The 20408-nt window shown below is 47.8% G+C and overlaps 1 protein-coding gene across 1 annotated transcript in view; it reads right to left on the bottom strand.

Moving 5' to 3' along the window:
* The window catches only part of LOC147607814 (LRR receptor kinase SERK2-like), an 81723-nt gene that overhangs the window by 12697 nt on the left and 48618 nt on the right, over nucleotides 1-20408 (bottom strand). Inside the window, exons 7-9 of the mRNA XM_086790086.1 lie at nucleotides 14707-14772; nucleotides 14461-14543; nucleotides 14196-14336 (exon numbers count right to left, since the gene is read on the bottom strand). Coding sequence (XP_086646212.1) covers nucleotides 14196-14336; nucleotides 14461-14543; nucleotides 14707-14772 — 290 coding nt within the window. The remainder of the gene's footprint in view (nucleotides 1-14195; nucleotides 14337-14460; nucleotides 14544-14706; nucleotides 14773-20408) is intronic.

The raw sequence follows: 20408 nt of genomic DNA, 5'->3' as shown, positions 1-20408 counted from the left end.
CCCTCTTGTCACCAAACCTGTCAAAGTTGCTTGCATAACAACAATAGTGTTGGTAAAGTTCCCCATCTGCTCTGGCAAGGTCATCCTTGCGTCAAAGTCAACCTTAATGACCAAGTCGTTGACCGTCACATCGTCATCCTAATGGTCATTGACAGGTTAACATTCTCATCCATCCCACGATTGTTCTATACTTCATCAACCATGACAAACCCAAGATAATTTGGTGCTGCTCAAGGAAAACGCGCATGTCGAGATGAAGTGTTACTGAAATCTCGTTTGTCCATGAACTCAAGTACCAATCCCGCTCTTGGAAAATGGCCCTGTACTCTCAGCCCTCTTAACCAAGGAGATGGGCAAAAACCAACCCCCGCTCGCCCCCTTGCTGTGTGCCATGGTGGGTTGCACTGGCCTGCTCAATAGTCTGGCTAGCTAGCTTGACTGGTTGCCGCCTTCAACCTTCAATGAGTACTCATACAGCCATTCACACACATACAAATTAGCGATCTACTTCAATCATCCCCTCTGACATGTGCCTTCATATGCAATCCTTGGTGACAACAAAAAACCTTGTACAACCAATGAGGTGATAGCTCAAGTGGTGAAGGTGTTTGCCTCGCACCAAAAGGTCCTGGGTTCAAAACCCCCCTTGGTGCTTCCCCGGCAGCATCGCTTATGGGCAGATAATTAAGCGCCTACGGGCAATGAAAAATAAGTAACTACAGGAGGATCTTGGGTCTACGTCCAGTCAGAAAAAAAAAAACCTTGTACAACTTCTTTAGAGCAATCGATTTGATAGAAAGAGAAAACGATGTGGCTCTAATACCAAATGTAAAGTCCATCCCAAAATCTTCCCTAAACACAGCTGAAAACCAAGGTTAGTCCTTAACCAAATCATGAGGTAGCAGGCCAGCTCACCTCCAAACCGCGACCGGCATCCCACCAATCTCCCCTGATGCAAGACTAGGGCTTCTTGCACAATGCCATAGGCCCGTGTCTAACTTTGGTGTCCCATACCACAAGCTTGTGCGTAGGCCTTCGACATGCCAATCTACATGCTCGCCATGTGTGGGGCATGAGCATGTCTGCTCTCTTGGTCCAAGCCAAGCTATCCGTGGTGCAGCCGCATAACTATATCTCACAATAACCAAAGCTCTCACTTATGTAGTGTTAACTACGCCATAAATAGCTAACTTGCTATAAAAGGTATTAAGCTTCTTTTATCAACCCAAGAACCCTAGCCAAGTATCAACATGCTAATCCCTAATCCCGTCCCCTCCTAACCCCATTGGATTAGATCCCTAATCTATAGATTAGTGTCCAGTTACATAACAAAAGTACGTTACGTCTAGGATAGGTGCACACTAGAGTGGGGTCAAGCTGGAGGCCGCACAACGCCTCGTGGGGAGATATCCCTAAAATGAGAAGAACCTTATAAGTAGAGGCATAGTTATAAGTAATTATAAGGTTAAAAGCTTATAAAAGCACTGGGGCTAATTATAAAGCCCAGAGGCCTATATAAGTGTAACCTAGGCTCATAAGTTATTACGATTGTCTGGTCTAACATTGTTGAGCATGGCCCATCGGGGATATTCACCATGTGACGACACCTATAGGGTGTGGCCGGTAGTATGGGACTCCACGTCTTACCGCAAGAGAGCTTCTCCAAGGATGTAGCTATGGTCTCCAGCTTGAGGAAGAGTTTGTAGGACTTCATGGTTGGGAGGTGAGCTTTAAGGGCAAGTCAAAGTCAAAGGGAGCCCATGCCACCGAGGCTAGTAGTTCTTGAGTCCCAATCAAATTATGCCCATCCATCCTCGTCCAAGAAGAACTACAGGCATGATATAAAACTTCCCTTCCAAGGGGTTATTCCCAATGTGAAACATAGTAGTGAAAGCTCCTATGCATGTGGTTTGGAACGAGTTCACTCCCTCTACCTACACTCTTGTGGGAGTCAATGATGGTTGTTGTATCTCACACTATCTCATGAGACATTAGGTTATGGCTAGCTCTCCCACGTTTTATTTGAGAGCAATTTCTATGATCGTGACCAACCATAGTCTGGCACGCTTCACCTCCCAGTTTTCCTCTGCTAGGTCAATTACTCGGGCCATGTTCTTGAGTCCCAATCAAATTATGCTCATCCATCCTAATCCAAGAAGTACTACAGGCATGATATAAAACAAAAATTTCATATCGTACCAAAAATTTCCATACGGTATCGTATCGTATGGTATCGTATTTTCGTACCGTGACAACTATGGGAGACCTGAAGAGCATGGCCTCCCCCATCCTCCTTGTAAGTCCTGACCACTTTAGCCTCGGTGGCCCAAGCAACAGTACCCCAAGTGATAATCCCGGTTGATGCCCTATCCATAGCAAAGATGCAGAGAATCCCCTGTCAAATCTACTGAGCCTTCGGCGAGCAATGCCAAAGGCAATGTCGTTGAGATTCCTCGAGGTGGCCACACCTCAGGCAAGCTGTTGGCCGCCCTGCGAATCAAGTACCCACTGCTAGACTCCTGTGTGCCGTCAACCAGAGGAAGAGAGTGATCTTCCTCGGTCAAAAGCTGTCCCAAAGCCTCTTCCATAAATCTGAAAGGAAGCGTTGTAATAGGCCCTAAGACTGCCAGTGTGCTGCTATTGCCAGTGTGCCATCTATCTCTGACATCTGGATCCTACGGCCGAGCCTCACTGTATATGCAAAGAAAGAAGCATCCAGAGTCTCCACCCAAACCTTGGGATCATGTCACGTACACTCTCCCGGGTCCCACTGCAACCGCATGAGTGGTTAGCACTCCCAAATCCATAACCGCCAAAATCTCTCCCTAGCCACCTTGGCCGATGCTGGATCTATGTGCCATGCACATGCCCGAAAACCAATCACCCTCTGCAAGGTGCAGCCTCTAAAAACCTCCAAGGGGTGCTCTGATCTCTCTAATCTGCCATGTAATCCAATAGAAAAAGTGGGCAGACAACTGTCCTCATCTGCTCCATAGACCGCCACGAGAATATCGTGTCTAGTGAACACGCCTAGCCATATCGGGGGGGGGTCAGGTCTGGAATAGGAGTCAGCCACTCCGGAGGAATAGCAGAGTCAATGTTGATGCTGAGCCTATCTCTACCCCGGATCCCTGTCAGCCCTCTCTCATGCTCCTCCTGAGGTAACTACCTGTGTGCAACCCAATCTCCAAGAAACCTGGCTGGTCCCATGCTCAAGGCACCCCAGGACATGTGTGGTCGGGCCCCTAGCATGTGGCCACTAGGTAAACGGATCAGGGAGTTCCAGATCAAAGGTTGCCGAAGCTGCTTCTCTGAGGCCACTGGAACAATCTGTCTAAGGGCTGGCCTGAGATGATCCCAAGCACGAAGGAGACTGGCTGCGAATATGTCCTCAAAGGCAGGACTAAAACCACGAGCTCGCATCTCTGTGAAGATCCATCTAGTGCTCTGTGGCCACGGGCCTCCAAGGCTCGAAGTGCGGGCTGAAATCCAGGCCAAGAGGAAATCCTTCCAAGACTCACCACTGGGTTGGAGTCCTCTGACAATCAACTTGCCCAACAGGGCACGACTCTGTATAGCTGGATCAATGAGACCTAGCCCCCCTCTGCTACGTGGCTAAATGATCACTATCCATGGCACCTTGGCCCTGGCTGGCCTCCCATCACTTCCGGCCCACAAGAAGTTCTGGATCAAATGCTATACCCAACACGAGGTGATGTACCACCACTCTGCCTGCAAGGGATAGCCTTGCCGAGCTCCAATATAGAAGCTTCTTCCGAATACTCAAAAGAAGCGGAGCGAGCTGCTCCTCAGGAGAGATATCAATGCCAACCTGGGAGCCAAGGTATTGGACTGGAGTGCCCCTCGAGATCTACTGGAAAGCCTCAACTAGTCGCCAAGTCGGGGTGGGTGTTGAGCCTACCCAAAAACCACATGCCTCGTGCCAGTTGATCTGTGTGTTAGAAGTCATCTCCTGTCTATACATATACACCAGGGCCTCTGTTGTGGGTGTGCCCGCCCTTATTAGGTGTTTTCTCATTTTTCCCCACTCCATATTTTTTCCTCATTTTTCCCTATTTTTCTATGGCTTGGGTGGCTGCCCTGTGGTGGCAGGAGGACCTAGTTGTTGGCCGACTGCATCAGTGTACGTTCTGGAGGTGGCCGACTGTTTTGGACAAGTCGTGGACCTTTTTTATGCAGGCCGACTGCTGTGTGTAGTCATGGGCTCTTTTGGTCTCCTGTCAGCTGTCCGTGATGCAGGCCGACTACCTTCTTGGGGCCATATAAAATGGCCCCATTGCCCCTTGCCATTGTATTCTTCATTTTTCGGGATCTTGTGTATATAGAGCAGAGTTACACGCCTCTCTCTCTCCTTCTCTTGTGCTGTCTATTTTCTGCACTCTACTTGCTCACGTTCTCAGATTTTGTCATCATCTCTGCTGCATATTCTCATCTCTTGATTGTTCTTGGGAATTTTGTGATGCAAGAGGGGATTGTTGCGTTGCTGATTGGTGGACTGTTTTGGACTGTTCGGGAAGAGAAGAAGCAAGAGGAAAGCGGGATGATTTGCTGGACAGCCACTTGGCAGGTGTAAGTTTTTTTCCCCACCCACCCACCCTTTTTCAGTTACATCCCTGCAATGGCATATTTACTTGAGATGGCTGAGAAGCATGTAAAGATCCTTACACTCCCCACGTTCCCAGTAGACCGTCAGTTGAACGGGACCAATTACGGCATATGGAAGGTTATGATGGAATCTGTTCTGGAGTCATACGACCTTGCTGATTTCATCGTTGTTGGGGTTCCACGGCCGGAGGTAGAGGAAGGGCAATTACCGTCGATTCGAAAGGACCACGAGGCAGAGGCACAGTTATGGGATCGTGTCAATGCCAAGGTCCGTTCATTCAGCTTCCTCAACTGCACACCGCCGCAGGTAATCAATCATATAAAGCATATGACGCTGGCCAGAGATATATGGCAGTATTTGACTTCTCTTTATAACAGGGTATCGCCCATGAAGAGGATTTTCTTGGAAGTACAGATGCGGGTTATGAACCCTGCAAAGTCATCGACGATGCGGGAGCACAACATTAACAAGCTGAAAGCTCTTCAGCAGGAAGTTCTTCAGGCAGAGATCATCCGAGGACATGGCCATAACGTTGCTGTCGCATTTTCCCTCTCAGTACTCAACATTTTACTCGTCTTTGATTACCAATGGCAGGCTTAGCACCATCACGTGGGAGGAGCTTGTGTCCATGGTCTTGGACCAGGAGGAAAGATTCACGAACCCTCCACAAGGCGGAGGTTCGAAGGCCGTAACTGGCCAACAGTCGAAAGGCCGGAATAACAACAAGAGCAAAGGAAAGGCTTCATCGGACAAGTCTTCTGAGAAGAAGCCTGATGCAGACCGAGAGAAACTCAAGGCCGAGAGGTCCTGCAATGATTGTGGCGAGAAAGGCCACTATTGGAGGAAGTGTCCTAAGCGGACTAGGAAGAGTGTTGATTCTTCAGCCTCAGCTGTGCAAAGACTCCAGCATTTGTGCACTTAGTGATGATGGACTCAGATGCTTCATCGTCTTCGAGCAAGGAGGCAGTTGGCTTCACCGCAAAGGATACCGGGGAGTGGATTCTTGACAGTGGTGCTTCCAAGCACATGACTTCTTCTCGAGACTTCTTTTTGGATCTGAAACGGCAGTCAGGTCGCATCTTCATTGGCGACAACTCCACCATTCTAATACACAGTGAGGGCCGGATGGAGATTATTCTCGATGGCAAGGGAGGTAAGCATTCCTCCCGTGTTCTTTACGTCCCCGCTCTTGGTTTTCATCTTTTGTCAGTGCATGAAGTATGCAAGATTGACTTCTAGGTGAATTTGAGGAGCATTCAGTTGCTCTACGGGACCACGAGACTGGCCAGGTTGTCTGGGAAGGCGGCGTGGAGAATGGGTTGTCTGGGAAGGCCGCGTGGAGAATGGTATCTACAAGCTCTCCGCACTCTCCTCATTGATAGGTTCTCAGGTTGGTGACTTGTGGCACTTTCGGTTTGGCCACTTAAATGTGGATGCACTGCGGCGAGCTTTCCGGGACCAGATGGTGGTTGGCTTGCCAGATGTTGGCAGCAGGCCAGGACGTTCCAGTTCTTGCATACGTGGTAAGCAGCACAGGGAATCCTTTCTGAAGCAAGCTTCGAGGCGGGCTTTGAAGCCATTGGAGTTGGTTCACACCGACTTGTGTGGACCTCAGCAGACACAATCTTTAGGAGGATCTCTATATTTCATGTTGCTTGTTGATGATTGTTCTAGATTCACATGGGTCTATTTTCTTTCTCACAAAGACCAAGCTTTTGCTCGGTTCAAGGATTGGCATGTGATGGTGGAGAAGGAGTCTGTATTGCAGGTAAAGACTCTCAGGGCTGACAAAGGAGGTGAATTCTCTTCGAATGTTTTCGTCAGATTTTGTGCATATCATGGCATCAAGAGGGAACTGGCCAATACAGGATCGCCTTCAGAGAATGGGGTGGTAGAATGCAAGAACAGGACTGTGGTGGAGATGGCGAGGACGATGCTGGAGCATCATGATCTTCCTCTTCCACTTTGGGGAGAGGCTGTGGCTACGGCTGTCCATATCCTCAACCGTTCTCCAACGACTTCAGTACCTAATATGACTCCCTTTGCGGCATACTTTGGCAGAAAACCTGACGTCTCCCACTTCCGTGTGTTTGGGAGCGATGCGTATGTACATATTCCGAAGAAGCAGAGGGGGAAGCTTGACTCCAAGTCCCATAAGCTTATATTTGTGGGATATAACTCTCTTTCCAAGGGATACAGATTGTTTGATCCAGAGAGGAATGAGACTGTTGTCAGCATGGATGTGGTCTTTGATGAGCATGTTCCGGTATCCATTGTTGATGAGCCGCCACTTCTTGGAGACCCAGAGGATTCTGATGATGATTCCCAATCCATTGTTCCAGCTGGACAACCGCAGTAAGTACAGGAGGTTGAGCCCGCAGCTGGAGTTGAGCCCCCGTATAGCAGCAAGAGGCTCCACGTTCTGTTCGAGTACCCAGGTGGTTAGTCGACACCCTTGGAGAGTCAGGTGTCACGGAGCTTCCCTCCGAATGGACCACAGAGGACGGACCTTGAAGATCGCACAAAGTCCGAGACAAACGTCATTCAGCGGAGCTTCTTCAGGTAAACTATGCTTTGATGTCTCGTATCATGCGGGACAGGAGCCCACTTCCGTCAAGGAAGCCCTTTCACAGGATACTTGGGGGAAAGCCATGCAGGTGGAACTTGATGCCATCGAGAAGAACAACACATGGGAGTTGGTACCAAGGCCGTCGAAACGGTCAGTCATTGGTGTCAAATGGGTCTTTACGACCAAATATGCGTCAGATGGGTCGGTGGACAAACACAAAGCTAGGCTCGTGGCTAAGGGTTATGCTCAGCAGCCAAGCATTGACTATGAGGATACCTTTGCACCGACAGCGAGGATGACCATGATTCGGACCGTTCTTGCCCTTGCTTCTTCTCAGAGGTGGCCTGTGTATCAAATGGATGTAAAATCTGCGTTCCTTAATGGTGACCTGCAGGAGGAGGTGTATGTTGAGTAGCCTCCAGGCTTTGTTGTTCCAGGATCAGAAGGGATGGTTTATAGGTTACGGAAGGCCTTGTATGGTCTTAAACAGGCTCCCACGGCTTGGAATCAGAAGATTGATTCCTTCTTTCTTCGGACTGGTTTTCAGAGATCGGTTGCAGATCCCAACTTGTATCTCTTTCGGGAACGCGGCATGGTTACGATTATCATCCTTTATGTGGATGATCTCATTCTCACCGGCAGTCATGTGGAGCACATTGGCGTGATGAAGGCTGCCTTGTCAAAGGAGTTTGAGATGACCGACCTAGGCTTACTCCACTTCTTTTTGGGATTGGAGATCTGGCAGACCCAGAGGGGGTTTTTCGTCTCTCAGCAGCAGCGGTATGTTCATGAGTTGCTTGAGGCCTTTGTGATGGAGAACTGCAAGCCTATTACTTCACCGATGGACCCGAATACAAAGTTGATTGTTAATGATCCTTGTGAGCCAGTTGATGCCTCTCTGTATCGGATGCTGGTTGGTTCATTGATCTGGTTGCTGAACACCAGATTGGACTTGAGCTTTTCCGTGGGGCTGTTGAGCTCATTTATGCAGACGCCATTGAAGTCTCATTGGGACGCAGGATTGCGGATCTTGCGGTATCTGCAGAGTACGAAGGATCTTGGACTCTTCTACACAAGAGGGGGATTGATGGATGGAGTCCGACTCCAAGGATGGAGGGACTCAGATTGGGGAGGAGATCCAGACACGAGATCTACTTCAGGTTACAGTTTTACGCTCGGCTCAGGAGCAGTTTCTTGGAGCAGTAAGAGACAGCCAACTATTGCCTTTTCTTCGACCGAGGCAAAGTACCGCACTGCTTGTGGTGCTGCTTGCGAGGTTGTGTGGCTGCGGAGGCTGCTTGGCGAGATTGGGTTTCCACAGGAGGAGCCCACAATCATCCAGTGCGATAACCAGAGCTGTATAGCTATTGCTCGGAACCCGGTCTTCCATGCTTGGACCAAGCACATAGAGATACAATATCACTTTGTACGTGAGAAGATCTTGGCTGGTGACATCTTGCTACTTTATTGTTCGACAGAGGACAATGAGGCGAACCTCTTCACGAAGTCTCTACCTCAGACTATGCTCCGGCGGCACTCCAGCTCCCTGGGGTTGGTTTCACAGCCAGGAGCTAAGAGGGGGTGTTAGAAGTCATCTCCTATCCATACATATACACCAGGGCCTCTGTTGTGGGTGTGCCTGCCCTTATTAGGTGTTTTCTCATTTTTCCCCACTCTCCATATTTTTTCCCTATTTTTCTATGGCTTGGGTGGCTGCCCTGTGGTGGCAAGAGGACATAGTTGTTGGCCGACTGCATCAGTGTACATTCTGGAGGTGGTCGACTGTTTTGGACAGGTCATGGACCTTTTTTATGCAGGCCGACTGTTGTGTGTAGTCGTGGGCTCTTTTGGTCTCCTGTCAGCTGTCCCTTACGTAGGCCGACTACCTTCTTGGGGCCATATAGCATGGCCCCATTGCCCCTTGCCATTGTATTCTTCATTTTTCAGGATCTTGTGTATATAGAGCAGGGTTACACGCCTCTCTCTCTCCTTCTTTTGTGCTATCTATTTTCTGCACTCTACTTGCTCATGTTCTCAGATTTTGTCATCATCTCCGCTGCATATTCTGACACTGCGCTCCTGATGCACGGCAAAAAATCTCTATTGCCTCCGCGAATCTCTAGAGATTCCCAACATCTCCAGGAAGGTAGGCTGTTGTGTCGTCTGCAAACTCTAAGTCCAGTAGCTCCTCTTGCGTGCGGAGGGGAAGCTGCCCTTGAAGTCCAATCTCTTGGGCGGAGAGAAAACTACTCATGGCCTCGGCGACAAATAGAAAGAGGTATGGTGCCAGAGGATAGCCCTGTCGAACTGAGCGGGAAAGGAGGAATCTGTCGCCTCGGGCTCCCTGAATGAGAACCTGGCTGTGAGAAGCTGAATAAAGTCCTCAATGGACCAAATCTCCGTGCGGGCAGCTGCGATCTGACTCTCAATCCACGGGCGTTAGTTATTGCAAAGGTTGTAGCTTTAATATGGAAGTTTTCAATCCTATGGACCAAATCTCCGTGCGGGCAGCTGCGATCTGACTCTCAATCCACGGGCGTTAGTTATTGCAAAGGTTGTAGCTTTAATATGGAAGTTTTCAATCCTATGGACCTAATACAAATGTATGGAGTGATCAGCAGTATCGTGTCGACATGCCATCGGGCACACAGTTTTCGGATCAGAGGGTGTCTCAGTTCCCTATAACTATACAGAGCTCTCTCATAAAAGAAGCCAAGTGCCCAACCACTGTCTAGGCAAGCCCTGAGCATAGGCGGACTCATGCTATCTGCGAGTGAGCTCCAAGGTAGTGATGTAGCCTGCAATAGGTTGACCATCGTAACGTGCAACAAAGCCTTCTTTAAACCTGTGAGTTTATGCAATCCACTTTACTTTTAAGAGAGAAGAGTAGAGAGAGAAAGAAAGAAAAAAAAAAGTTATATTAACGCTATCAAAAGACCCAAAGGGTCTATGAGACCAAAGTGATATGCAGTGTCCATGAAATCTCGTCATGGATGAAATAAGAAAAAGCAACAATAAACTAAAGCTGAAAACTGAAAGCTAAGAACTCAAACTCTGAGATTATACAAGATGAAAATTCTAGATCTTAATATGCCAGATATAGGGTACAATTAGTGATGGGATATGGGAGAGCTGAATAAAAATAGTCAACCAACCCTGTATGTCACGCAAGGGCCCATCCACGATGTCCATCATGGGTGATACAAGAAGGCTAGAGATGTCGCTAGTCTGCTGTGAGGATGATGCTGCTCGATGGCGGGCAAGGATTCCCTGAACCCGGGGGGCTGATGATCTTGGGGTGGTCGGGGTCCGCCGACAGGATGAGGGCGTCTAGCTCTTTGGAGTGTGCATGCCCGATCTGATGCGACTCCCATGGGCCCGTGCGAGGGGGCACTGTGGTATAGGATGCCGTATCTACTCGTATCCACTGTGATGGGTTTTGGTGCCTCCCTATCCACCCCTCTACGTTGGAAAAAATTGGTGATGGTAAGCTGAGAGGAGGACTGTTGAGAGTGGGCCTTTTGCTTTTGTAGCTTCGAAGGTAGACACGGGTGGGTGGGATCTTCCTGCCTGGACACATGGGAGTTATCTCTCTACTAACCGTGCAGAGCTGGGCTTTGCGTGAGGTGCTCGAAGTCTTTATAAATAAAACAGAACAATGAGATTGCGCGTTATCCACTCTCTGTGTTAGTTGAGCTCTAGCAGAAAGAGTCCAAGGCACCTCTGATCTGGGTACTCTATGTTCCGGGATAAGGGTCCAAAGCCCTCTCTGAATACTGTGAAATCTCCCTCTAATCTCGTAGTAGACTTGGCACTGGCAAACATAGTGCTCCTCTGACTCAACCCCGGTCTGAAAGTCTCTACACGGCGGTCCTCTTTGGTTATCCGCTCAGCTCTGCCAGTCTCTATCCTCAGTCTATGGGATGATACACTAAGTTGGCCTATCCTCATAGCATGGGACGTGAAGGCATCGAAATAACTTGGTCTCTATATGAAACCATCTGCTGTGAATCTCATGAAATGATCTCTGTAATATTGCATCTTGGTAGGCAATGGGCCTACCAGTGTGATCCATGTGTTACGTGTGTATAGCCCCAGTGTATAGCCCCAGTGGATCACCCGGTTCCTATCCTCAGGATCATGCTGAAATGGAGGGAGCCGGTCCATCTGTAATCCATGTGCCTAAAACGACCCAGAGGATCTATGAGACCGAAATGATGTGTACATTATGTCCATGAAATCTTCTCATGGATGAAAAAAGAAAAAGCAATAGTAAACTAAAACTGAAAACTGAAAGCTAAGATCTCAGACTCTGAGGTTATACAAGATGAAAAATCTAGATCCTACTATGCCAGGTACAGGGTACAATAAGTGATGGGATATGGGAGAGCTGAATAAAAACAGTCTACACAGGAGGCACGCAGAAGGGCGTAAGGCGGAGGTGCACAGGAGACAGTGTGCAGGCAGAATGGCGGTGTGAAAAAGAGGAGGTGAGGGGCTGGCAAGGGTCCAGAGGCGGAGGGGCTGGTGGAGAAGGGGGCGAAGGCTGGAGGGGGCTCAAGGGGGGGGACACTACAGGCTAGCACAGGGGGGAGAGCTCCAGCTTCGATTTTAGTTGTGCCTTCAAGTGTTTAGCTGGTCAATTGTTAGCAGGCACATGCATGAGCTGGTTGACTACATATGGGGCCTCCAAAGGCATCACCAGCTGGTCGACTTCCTTTATGGCTGCCACATCTTTGTTACAGGCTGTTTTGGGCTGTCTGGACCTGGTCATACAGCTCCCGTGTATTCTACAGGCAAGTTGGAACCCACACGTGTAAGGACAGGTGCTGGAAGAATGCTGAATTTGACGGTTATGCCGAAAAAAAAACGGCTGGACAGCACCCATGTATTCTACAGGCAAGTAGGAACCCAGATGTGTAAAGAACAGGTGCTGGGGATGCATGCTGAATTTGCCGGTTATGCAGACGGCTCGACAACACTTTTTAAGGAGCACTAGCAGGTGAACCATGTTACCCTAGAGCACCTTGTTGGGTCGAGAAGCCCCGGAGAGAACCAAGAAAACATAGGTACACCTGATGGGTGTATTTACGAGCATGTTATTGTATTGTTGTAGCCTTGTGGTAAGCCTTGTGCTATGATGGCCAGTACCTGGGCCATGAGAGTGCTAACCCAATCCTACCAGTCAAGACTCGATAGTGATGCAGACGGATCTACGGACAGCCCCTCAGGTGGGTCCTGGTGGTATGGGACACCAGGGCTTATCAATATGGTCTGTATGGACAAGGCCTTGACCCCTATGCTCGGGGGTGATCTGGGTTTACTGGATATACGGTTGGGTGCAAAGCCTGAGCCTGCCAATTCTAATTTGAATTATTAGTGGACCTTGGAGAGGGTCTGATCGCGACAAACCCCTGACAATAACACACCATGGACAGTCCTCCCAATGACCTTAATAAACTTCTTGGAGTCCCCCTACTCTGATGATGAGCTACAGCAGGCCCTGCTAACTGTTCCCTGCCGAAAGTGTTAAGGTGAGGACAGGCTCCCAATCTCCCTCTTCCTTTAATACTGGGACCTCATGATGATCCGGTTTCAATTGATCTTTACTGAGGTCATATTTTCAAGTTACTTTGCTAGGAGAACCCAGCACTACCACTACACTTCAAGAAATCTTGTGACAAGATGGCTTGGGCTTTTCTCAAAGGTACTACATGGCCTTCTCAGCTTCACAAGGGAGAGAAGTATCCACACTTTACACCGCCCATAGCCAGGTTCTCATATAGGGTGCACGGGGAGATTGGTTTCCCATTAAAGCTGTCCCTTGGGCCCTTTTCTCTTCTTGTTCATGGCGAAGGCCATGAGCAACTTCTTGAGATCTCATGACATGTATCTACAGCCCCCCCCCCAGCGCCCCCCCCCCCCCTTCCCATCTACATGGCGGAGGAGCTTCTAGACTCAGATTTTGCAGACGGCACAACACCTCATCTCTCAAGGGCCAAGGGGAATATACACAATTTGCGTTGGCGACGATCAAGGAGATTTAACTTTCTTCTGACGTTCAAGCAGCACGAGTGTTGCGGCTTCTAGGTAGGACCCCTCCCCCCCACCCCAACTTGGCGCCTAGTTGAGGCCTTCCAGCACATTCCAATGGGTAACCCGTGCATAATCTTGGCTATTGGGTGAGCATCGTCATCCCTCGAGAGCCACAAATCACCCCTCTTCTCTTGAGCATTCCGTTAATTTTTTATACAAGAGCTCTGTCCACCTCACCTTGGCAAGGATTGTGCGGGTAGAGAGCCATGTGCTCTTGGCTACCATGTGCTACATCACCCCCTGTTGGGCCTTCTCTCACTCCCACATAGGTCAGGTGCATCCTCTCATCCATAATATCTATGGGTAGGAGAATGGATGAAACCAAACTAGCATGGCTCGAGTGATCAAACCTTGTGGACGGGACTGAAGCCACCTCCAACAACTTTGTTTCTAGGATGAAAATCATTGGTTGCTTATGGTCAATGGCATGCAATCAAACCAACTAGCCACCTAGACCCTTATTCAAAGGTGTTCCCAGCCTCACAATGAGATCATCTGCTTTTCAGCAAGCAAAGAGCACATGGGATTGGAGAGATAGGGAACGATTTGGCAACCAGCATTTTGCTTCAGGATCTAGGATCAGCAGCAACCTGGGCTGAGATCAAGGAATAGATCATCATTAGATCTACTTTTATTCATTGTACAACATTAGGATTTCTAGCGTGTCTTGTCTGTTTGTCTCTCCTGCAATTCTCTCTCTGTAACACTTTCACAGCACTATTATTCTTACTTCTATACTCTTGAATGTTGTGCATGCAACTACTGATGCATGCTACTAACTGTATTTTCTGCTTATGGTCAATGGCATGCATTAACAGCTTAACACACAACATTCAAGAGTCCGAATCTAGTCCAGATTTGAGCAATCACGTACACAATGATTGTGCACGACAACATTCATACCAGGAACATCAACAAAAACCTCTTGTCTGAACCAACTCCGATGCCGGCGCCGACGCTCACAGCATATAATGGCAACAGCAACACAAGCAATGAAGGCAGCTGCCCCGACAAGACCACCAACAATAGCTCCTGTATTTGATGCTGTTACAAAGACGAAAAGGAGAAATCTCCCTTAGATTCAACCTTCAACGCTATTCACTGCATTGGCTTTACACAAGCAAGAAGCAGCTTGAAACATGAGAGAAAGAGAGAAAAAGAGAAGTACTCGGATTGCTTGGGGGTGACGAATTAGGGGATTGGCATGCATGTGAGCTGTTGGAGCCACAGTCAAGATGATTGCCAGCAAAACTTCCAAATGAAAGATGGAATTAGTGAGTTGAATCCACTGTCACCCATTAACTCCTAAATTGAAGCCAGAATAGAATCTTAAGTAATGCATTCGTGCAATGTTACTATAATCATAAGGCTAGTAAAATACCCACGTGCTGTGTCGTCACAACACTTTCCTTACTTGTAACTCTGAATATTGAAAGCAGCGGCTGGAATCTGTCCAGTCAAGTTGTTATTAGAGAGATCCCTGCAGAGTTGGTGTTAGTGTTAGACATGATGCAACCAGTATGTTGGGAAGACTTAAGTTTGTAGAATTGTAAACTCAGCCATGTGATTTGGTTTCTAATAGGGATGCATGCATACAGCAATAGAGCCAGAAAAATGATTCATCAGGTATGTATCAGAAAAATACTTCATATGTTGCTATCCCTGATGGCAAGCATAGACAAGGGCTTGAGACCCTAGAAGAGGTACAATTCAGCCCTGAAAAGCTGCATGGATACCTCTGCGATTTTCCAGCCCATATCATAGATGAGAAGACATTTAGCAGCCCATTGTTTGAAAACAATGCATGACTGGCATCTTAGTGGAAGCGACAAAGCATGCAGCATTGTTGAAGCTCCAAAGAACCTACTGAACTCAGGATAGACAATGCTGCCAGGGCACCGTCAGGTAGAGATATGCAGCCAGAATCCTTAAATAAAGTGTGCATGGTTATGTGATCTCTCTTAGGTATAACCATGTGTCATGTGGTCATGAGACTCTGCGATAAATTCCTCCGGTGGATCAAGGGTAGATGGAGGTGCAGTAACAGTCGAATCTGTCGCTGGTGGCACAAGTGCATAGGTAATTATGTATTGATCCCTTGTAGCTGATTTGAATGCCCAACACCACAGAAATTGAACGAACAAATGGATTGTATTGATTATCTGCAAGAGTAGGGAAAACCCTTTTTATACAAAAAGCCTATAGGCATTACAATCCCCTCACGTGGGATAACTCACATGTGCCTACCACAGGCAACTTACCCCTGTACAGGTGCTCAATTGTTAAGAGTTCACCGTCCGAGTGAACAAGCATTACAATCCCCTCACGTGGTATAACTCACATGAGCCTACCACGGGCAACCTACCCCTGTACAAGTGCCCGGGTGTTAAGAGTTCACCGTTCCAGTAAACAAGCATACAAAACAAGTACATAGCTTCCATTCATCTGTATGACAATCAAACTACCACAAATCCAACACAAAAGATAACCATCATCAACCACGAAGACATGAGAAGGTGGGGTCACACTTGCATCACCACAGACCAAGCCGTCCCCCCTACTACACCGCTTGCAAACTTTCATCTAAAACAAAGTGCCTAAAAGTATAGGTGTATATATGATTGGCTCTCACAAAATGCACCACCAAAGCATGACATTCTACAGAACATGTGTGCAAGATTTGGTCCTAGTCACCACCAAAGCATGACATTCTACAGAACATGTGTGCAAGATTTGGTCCTAGTCTATGATTATCTGATTAGCTATAAAAATCCTCAACATTAAAATTTTTTAAGACAAGCTCGTAACTAAATACTTTAGAATTTTCATTAAGACCTACATTTTGGAGTTCTAATTGATTTTTGAGCCTAAGGTGAATTGTATTACACCATACATATGTTTGTGAAGCAATGCACATCCAAAAACAAAACTTTGGAAATCAATGAGAAATTGGCTAATTAAAGCCTTTGATTCAAATATAACCCAAATAGCTTTGCATTACGACTGTAACTCTCCCTATGAATTCTTATGGAATTGAAAAGCTTAGAGATAACCAATGTGCTCCCAAAAAACTGTAATTTTTTTTTACTATGTACCTAATGATATGAAAAGAGAACCTTTGGTTTTCACTATCCATGTGTTACAAATAATTCCATAAATTTGGTCCATAATGAGGACATAAATATGTCTAAGGACACATTTATGTCCTATGACCAAACTAGTGTTAAAGAAATACGAATGGAGTATCAAGCATATCTAGTGAGAGTATGACTTCTAAAGAGAGTGAACCTCCTAACATGAGTCCTCTTAACATGCCTTGTAGCACTTTGGTTACCCCAACGTATTAGCACTTTGGATATCATAAAATGTTCAGCAGCGATAGGGTGAGGAAGAGAAGGCGATAGGGCGAAACACGGCTGACCCTGCAGAAAGAGGGTGATAAGTGCATGACGGGGCCAACTGAAATGCGAAGTGGCAAGGCACTCGGAGATGGTACGAAGGCACTAATTGGCAGCCGAGCCTCTGTCAAGCAGTGTGCAGATGGGTTGCAAAGGGCGCTGGGGGTAGCCTATGTGAAAGGGGAGTGAGTGGAGCTCGCGGCTGAGAAGTGAAACAGTGGCCCTTGCAATGGCCAACGGTGTAAATAGACACGCAGCGCACCAACTGGAGTAGATGGCGCGCAGCAGGGCAAGACGAGGGCGCAAGCAGGGCAAGCAGTGACGACCGTTACTTATGGAAAGCAACGGACGCAAAGACCTCTTTCCTTTCACAATGACTGTAATAAGACTAGCCACTTCATTATGTAAACGATCTTCAAATAGTTTTCTTTCTACGAGAATGGGCAAAGGACTATCCGGTTATTCCTATGCTCAAAGAAGTTCTCTCAAGAGAGTGTATCTGGATGCTCTTGTTCTGATTGCATTCTGTGGAAGGCTAGAACTTTTCCAGGAAAACTTTGCAAGAATAAAGTAGCGAATCAAATAAGGATGTTCTGCCTTTCATGTGTAGAGTCAAACTTGCATTTACTGGTAAGATATTGTACACTACAACCATGCAGCATTAAAGATTTTGATGTGGAGCATCTGCACAAGTCAAGCCAGGCAGCAATAGCTGAAAAGAATGGCGGTGAGAAAAACGAAGTAAGAAGGAGCCAATGCACCATCGTCCCTGTGTTTCCCATGGTGTAAAGGGAACATTCATCCCCAGCACCACCACCACAAGGGAGGAGACAACCATGAAGGCCACCACCTGCACAAAGGCTACCCTTGCAGTCCTCAAAGTGTGGTTGACCATTGACTGCACCAACAGCCTCTCCATTATGATCTTGCTTGTTCCAGAACCACAAGCTCTGTTGTCTATTGGGTCAGAGGAGCTCCACAGCAAGCCAGTTGAATGAAGCTTATTTTTTCTGGGTCTGAGGAACTCCATAGCATTCACGTTGTTCTCATATTTGCAATCTTTCCAAGAAAAAGACTACCAAAAAATAGGTCACACAATGCTTAGGGGCCTGATAGGCACAACCCCTGCCCATGGAATTGCCTGAGTGCTTTAAACCTACTGTTTATCTGCTGCTCAAATCAAGGATTAGCCTGGAGACCAACCATTTCCATGTGTGCACATGGCATCCCCTCCTGCTAAACTTGATGACGGGATTCCAACCTTCGACCTTAGTTGACTGTCATCATCATCATCCCTGTGTCTCTTCATGGACTCCCAAACTTGCCATCCTTCATTCTTGGCAAACCTTTTCACTGAAAACCTTGCCATGTCTCTGATTCGACTCCAAATCTGGTGTTGACATCTCTGCATCTGTTCCACTTTGTCCCCTTGCCTCCATGCCGTGTCCCTGAACACTACAATGTCTCAGATTCGACTCCAAATCTGGTGTTGACATCTGTGCATCTGTTCCACTTTGTCCCCTTGCCTTCATGCCATGTCCCTTAACACTACAATGGTCTCCTTCCCGAGGTTCATCTTGGCATCCTTGCTCCACCCCCTTGGAACCATTTTCCCGAGAGCTTTTCTTGTTATGCCCCAAATGGCATCCCACCCTCACGGCTACCATTCCCTTGAGTTTTCCTGACACTGACAAGTCCCATGGGATTCCTACCATGGTTGTGTTACTCTCCTTCGACCTATGCACCTTGCTAAGCCTGATGCTCTGATACCAATGTCACATGCGCGGAAGCATCGTGTCTTCTTTCAGCCCTAAGTAATGCAAATCACCAACAAAGACAGAGAAAGAAGACAGAGATATCTGTATTTTCAGTATATTATATAGTACACAAGATGTAAAAAAGACGGAGGCAATGTGCAGTTTTTTATCCTCCCAAGAGACTGGACTATAGGGCCCCAAGCTACATATCAGGTCTCAGGAGGAGCTACTTAATTCTCCATTGACACATGACATGGCCTACTTTGGAGAGGTGGAGAACCTCCGGAGGTTTGCGGATGCAATCAAGATCATTTGTCGGGCCTCCCGTGCACAAATCAACGGGCACAAGTAATGTGGATTTTGGGTTAGCTCATCCCCTACCCCAACTTGGTGCCCAGGCTTAGCGCCCAGTTGAGTCTTGCGGAGGGGGGTACCCTAGTGCGTTGTCTAGGCTCCCAGGTCCGGATCAACATCACCTCAGAGCAGCAACTTGCCCGCCGCAGCCTCAGCATTTGAAAGAAGCTTTTGTACTAGAGCACGACTAGGCTCTCTATTGCTGGCAGAGTAGTGGTAGTGAACCAGGTCCTTCTCTCGCTACCATGTGGTACATCATCTCCTGCTGGGCCTTTTCCAAGGCGTGGATTGGACAAGTACAGCAGTTGATCCGCAACATCCTCTGGGCACGCAGCGATGGCAGGCCGGTATGGGCCAAGGTGGCTTGAAGAGTCATCATTCAGCCTCGCCTCAGAGGCAACCTGGGCATTATTGATCCTACTATGCAGAGCAGAGCCCTTCTGGGTAAGCTGGTCATTAGAGGCCTCCTCCCATGTGGGAGCCGTGGAAAGACTTTTTCATGGCCCGTATCTCCGCCCGTACTCCGGTTCTTGGTGGTCCTTGGCCCCCGAGCGCAAGATGGATCGTTACCAAAGATGACCTGTGGCTTGAGTCCAGCCCTTCGAGGGGACCGCTTCGCTGCTAGCCTTTTCCAAGTCTCGGACAAAATCCGTTTTGCTCTTCGCCACTCTCCCCTAGTCCTCGATGAGGAGAGACTCTTTCAGCCTCTGGTTTGGAACCCCTTGATTACCCTTCTTGGCTGCCACATGATAGGCTCCCACCCTCATGTCACATCTCTTGAGGGGCTTCGAGCAAGGGACCGGCGCAGCCTCTTGAAGAGTAGCTTCAGACAGCTCCCACCAGAGGCCCAAGAGGAGATCCCAGGCAGAGAGATGGGATTTATTTTTTTTTCCCGGGAAAAAGATCCTTCAATTAGTTAAAAAGAAAACAGCCACAAAGGGTAAGTACAACCACAAAGGGCTGGATACAAACTCGCCTCATATAAGGGCGGGAAACAAGTGATCATAAGGGGGAGAGGTGCTTCTTCTCCGGCTGGCCACTCGATGAGGAGAAGGCTATCTCATACAGGGGGAGGGGCGGGAAACAACCACACAGGTGGTCTGTAGTGCCAAAGTCTCAAGAAGGCTTCCCACCGCTTCCGCATGCGGTCAGAACCTCCCTACAGCTTCCCCCACTGACCGCGGAGGGTGTGAATGTCGAGCCATATGCTCCTGATGGTCTCAGCCGGCGGAGTGTGGGTACCCTCGATGGCCTCGCTACATCTACCACGCTAGATGTGCCAGGCTGCTATGCTACTGCCATAGTTGCTAGGCGTTTCATGAAACGTGTTTCAGAAACGTTTCATTCATTTTCCAGAAGTTTCAAAAACGTTTCATACAAAAAGGGGGAGTATAGGCCTCAAAATTTATATACAGGTTTATAATATGTTGAAAATATGTTGCCTTCCCTGCAAAACAATATTAAACATGCATCATTTACACATTAAAACATGTTTACAAGCTAAAACTAAAGAATCTGCATGACCCAGTTATAGTGGGCACCCAACTGAGTCACTGACCAATTGGCATAAATAAACTGGCAACATCAAGAATCAAGATCTGGATTTC

This window comes from Cibotium barometz, chromosome 54 (genome assembly GCF_041138505.1).
Source record: "Cibotium barometz isolate CiBa-2024 chromosome 54, ASM4113850v1, whole genome shotgun sequence".
NCBI lineage: Eukaryota > Viridiplantae > Streptophyta > Polypodiopsida > Cyatheales > Cibotiaceae > Cibotium > Cibotium barometz.
Note: the sequence above shows the minus strand (reverse complement) of the source record. Positions and strands in the feature narration are given on the sequence as shown.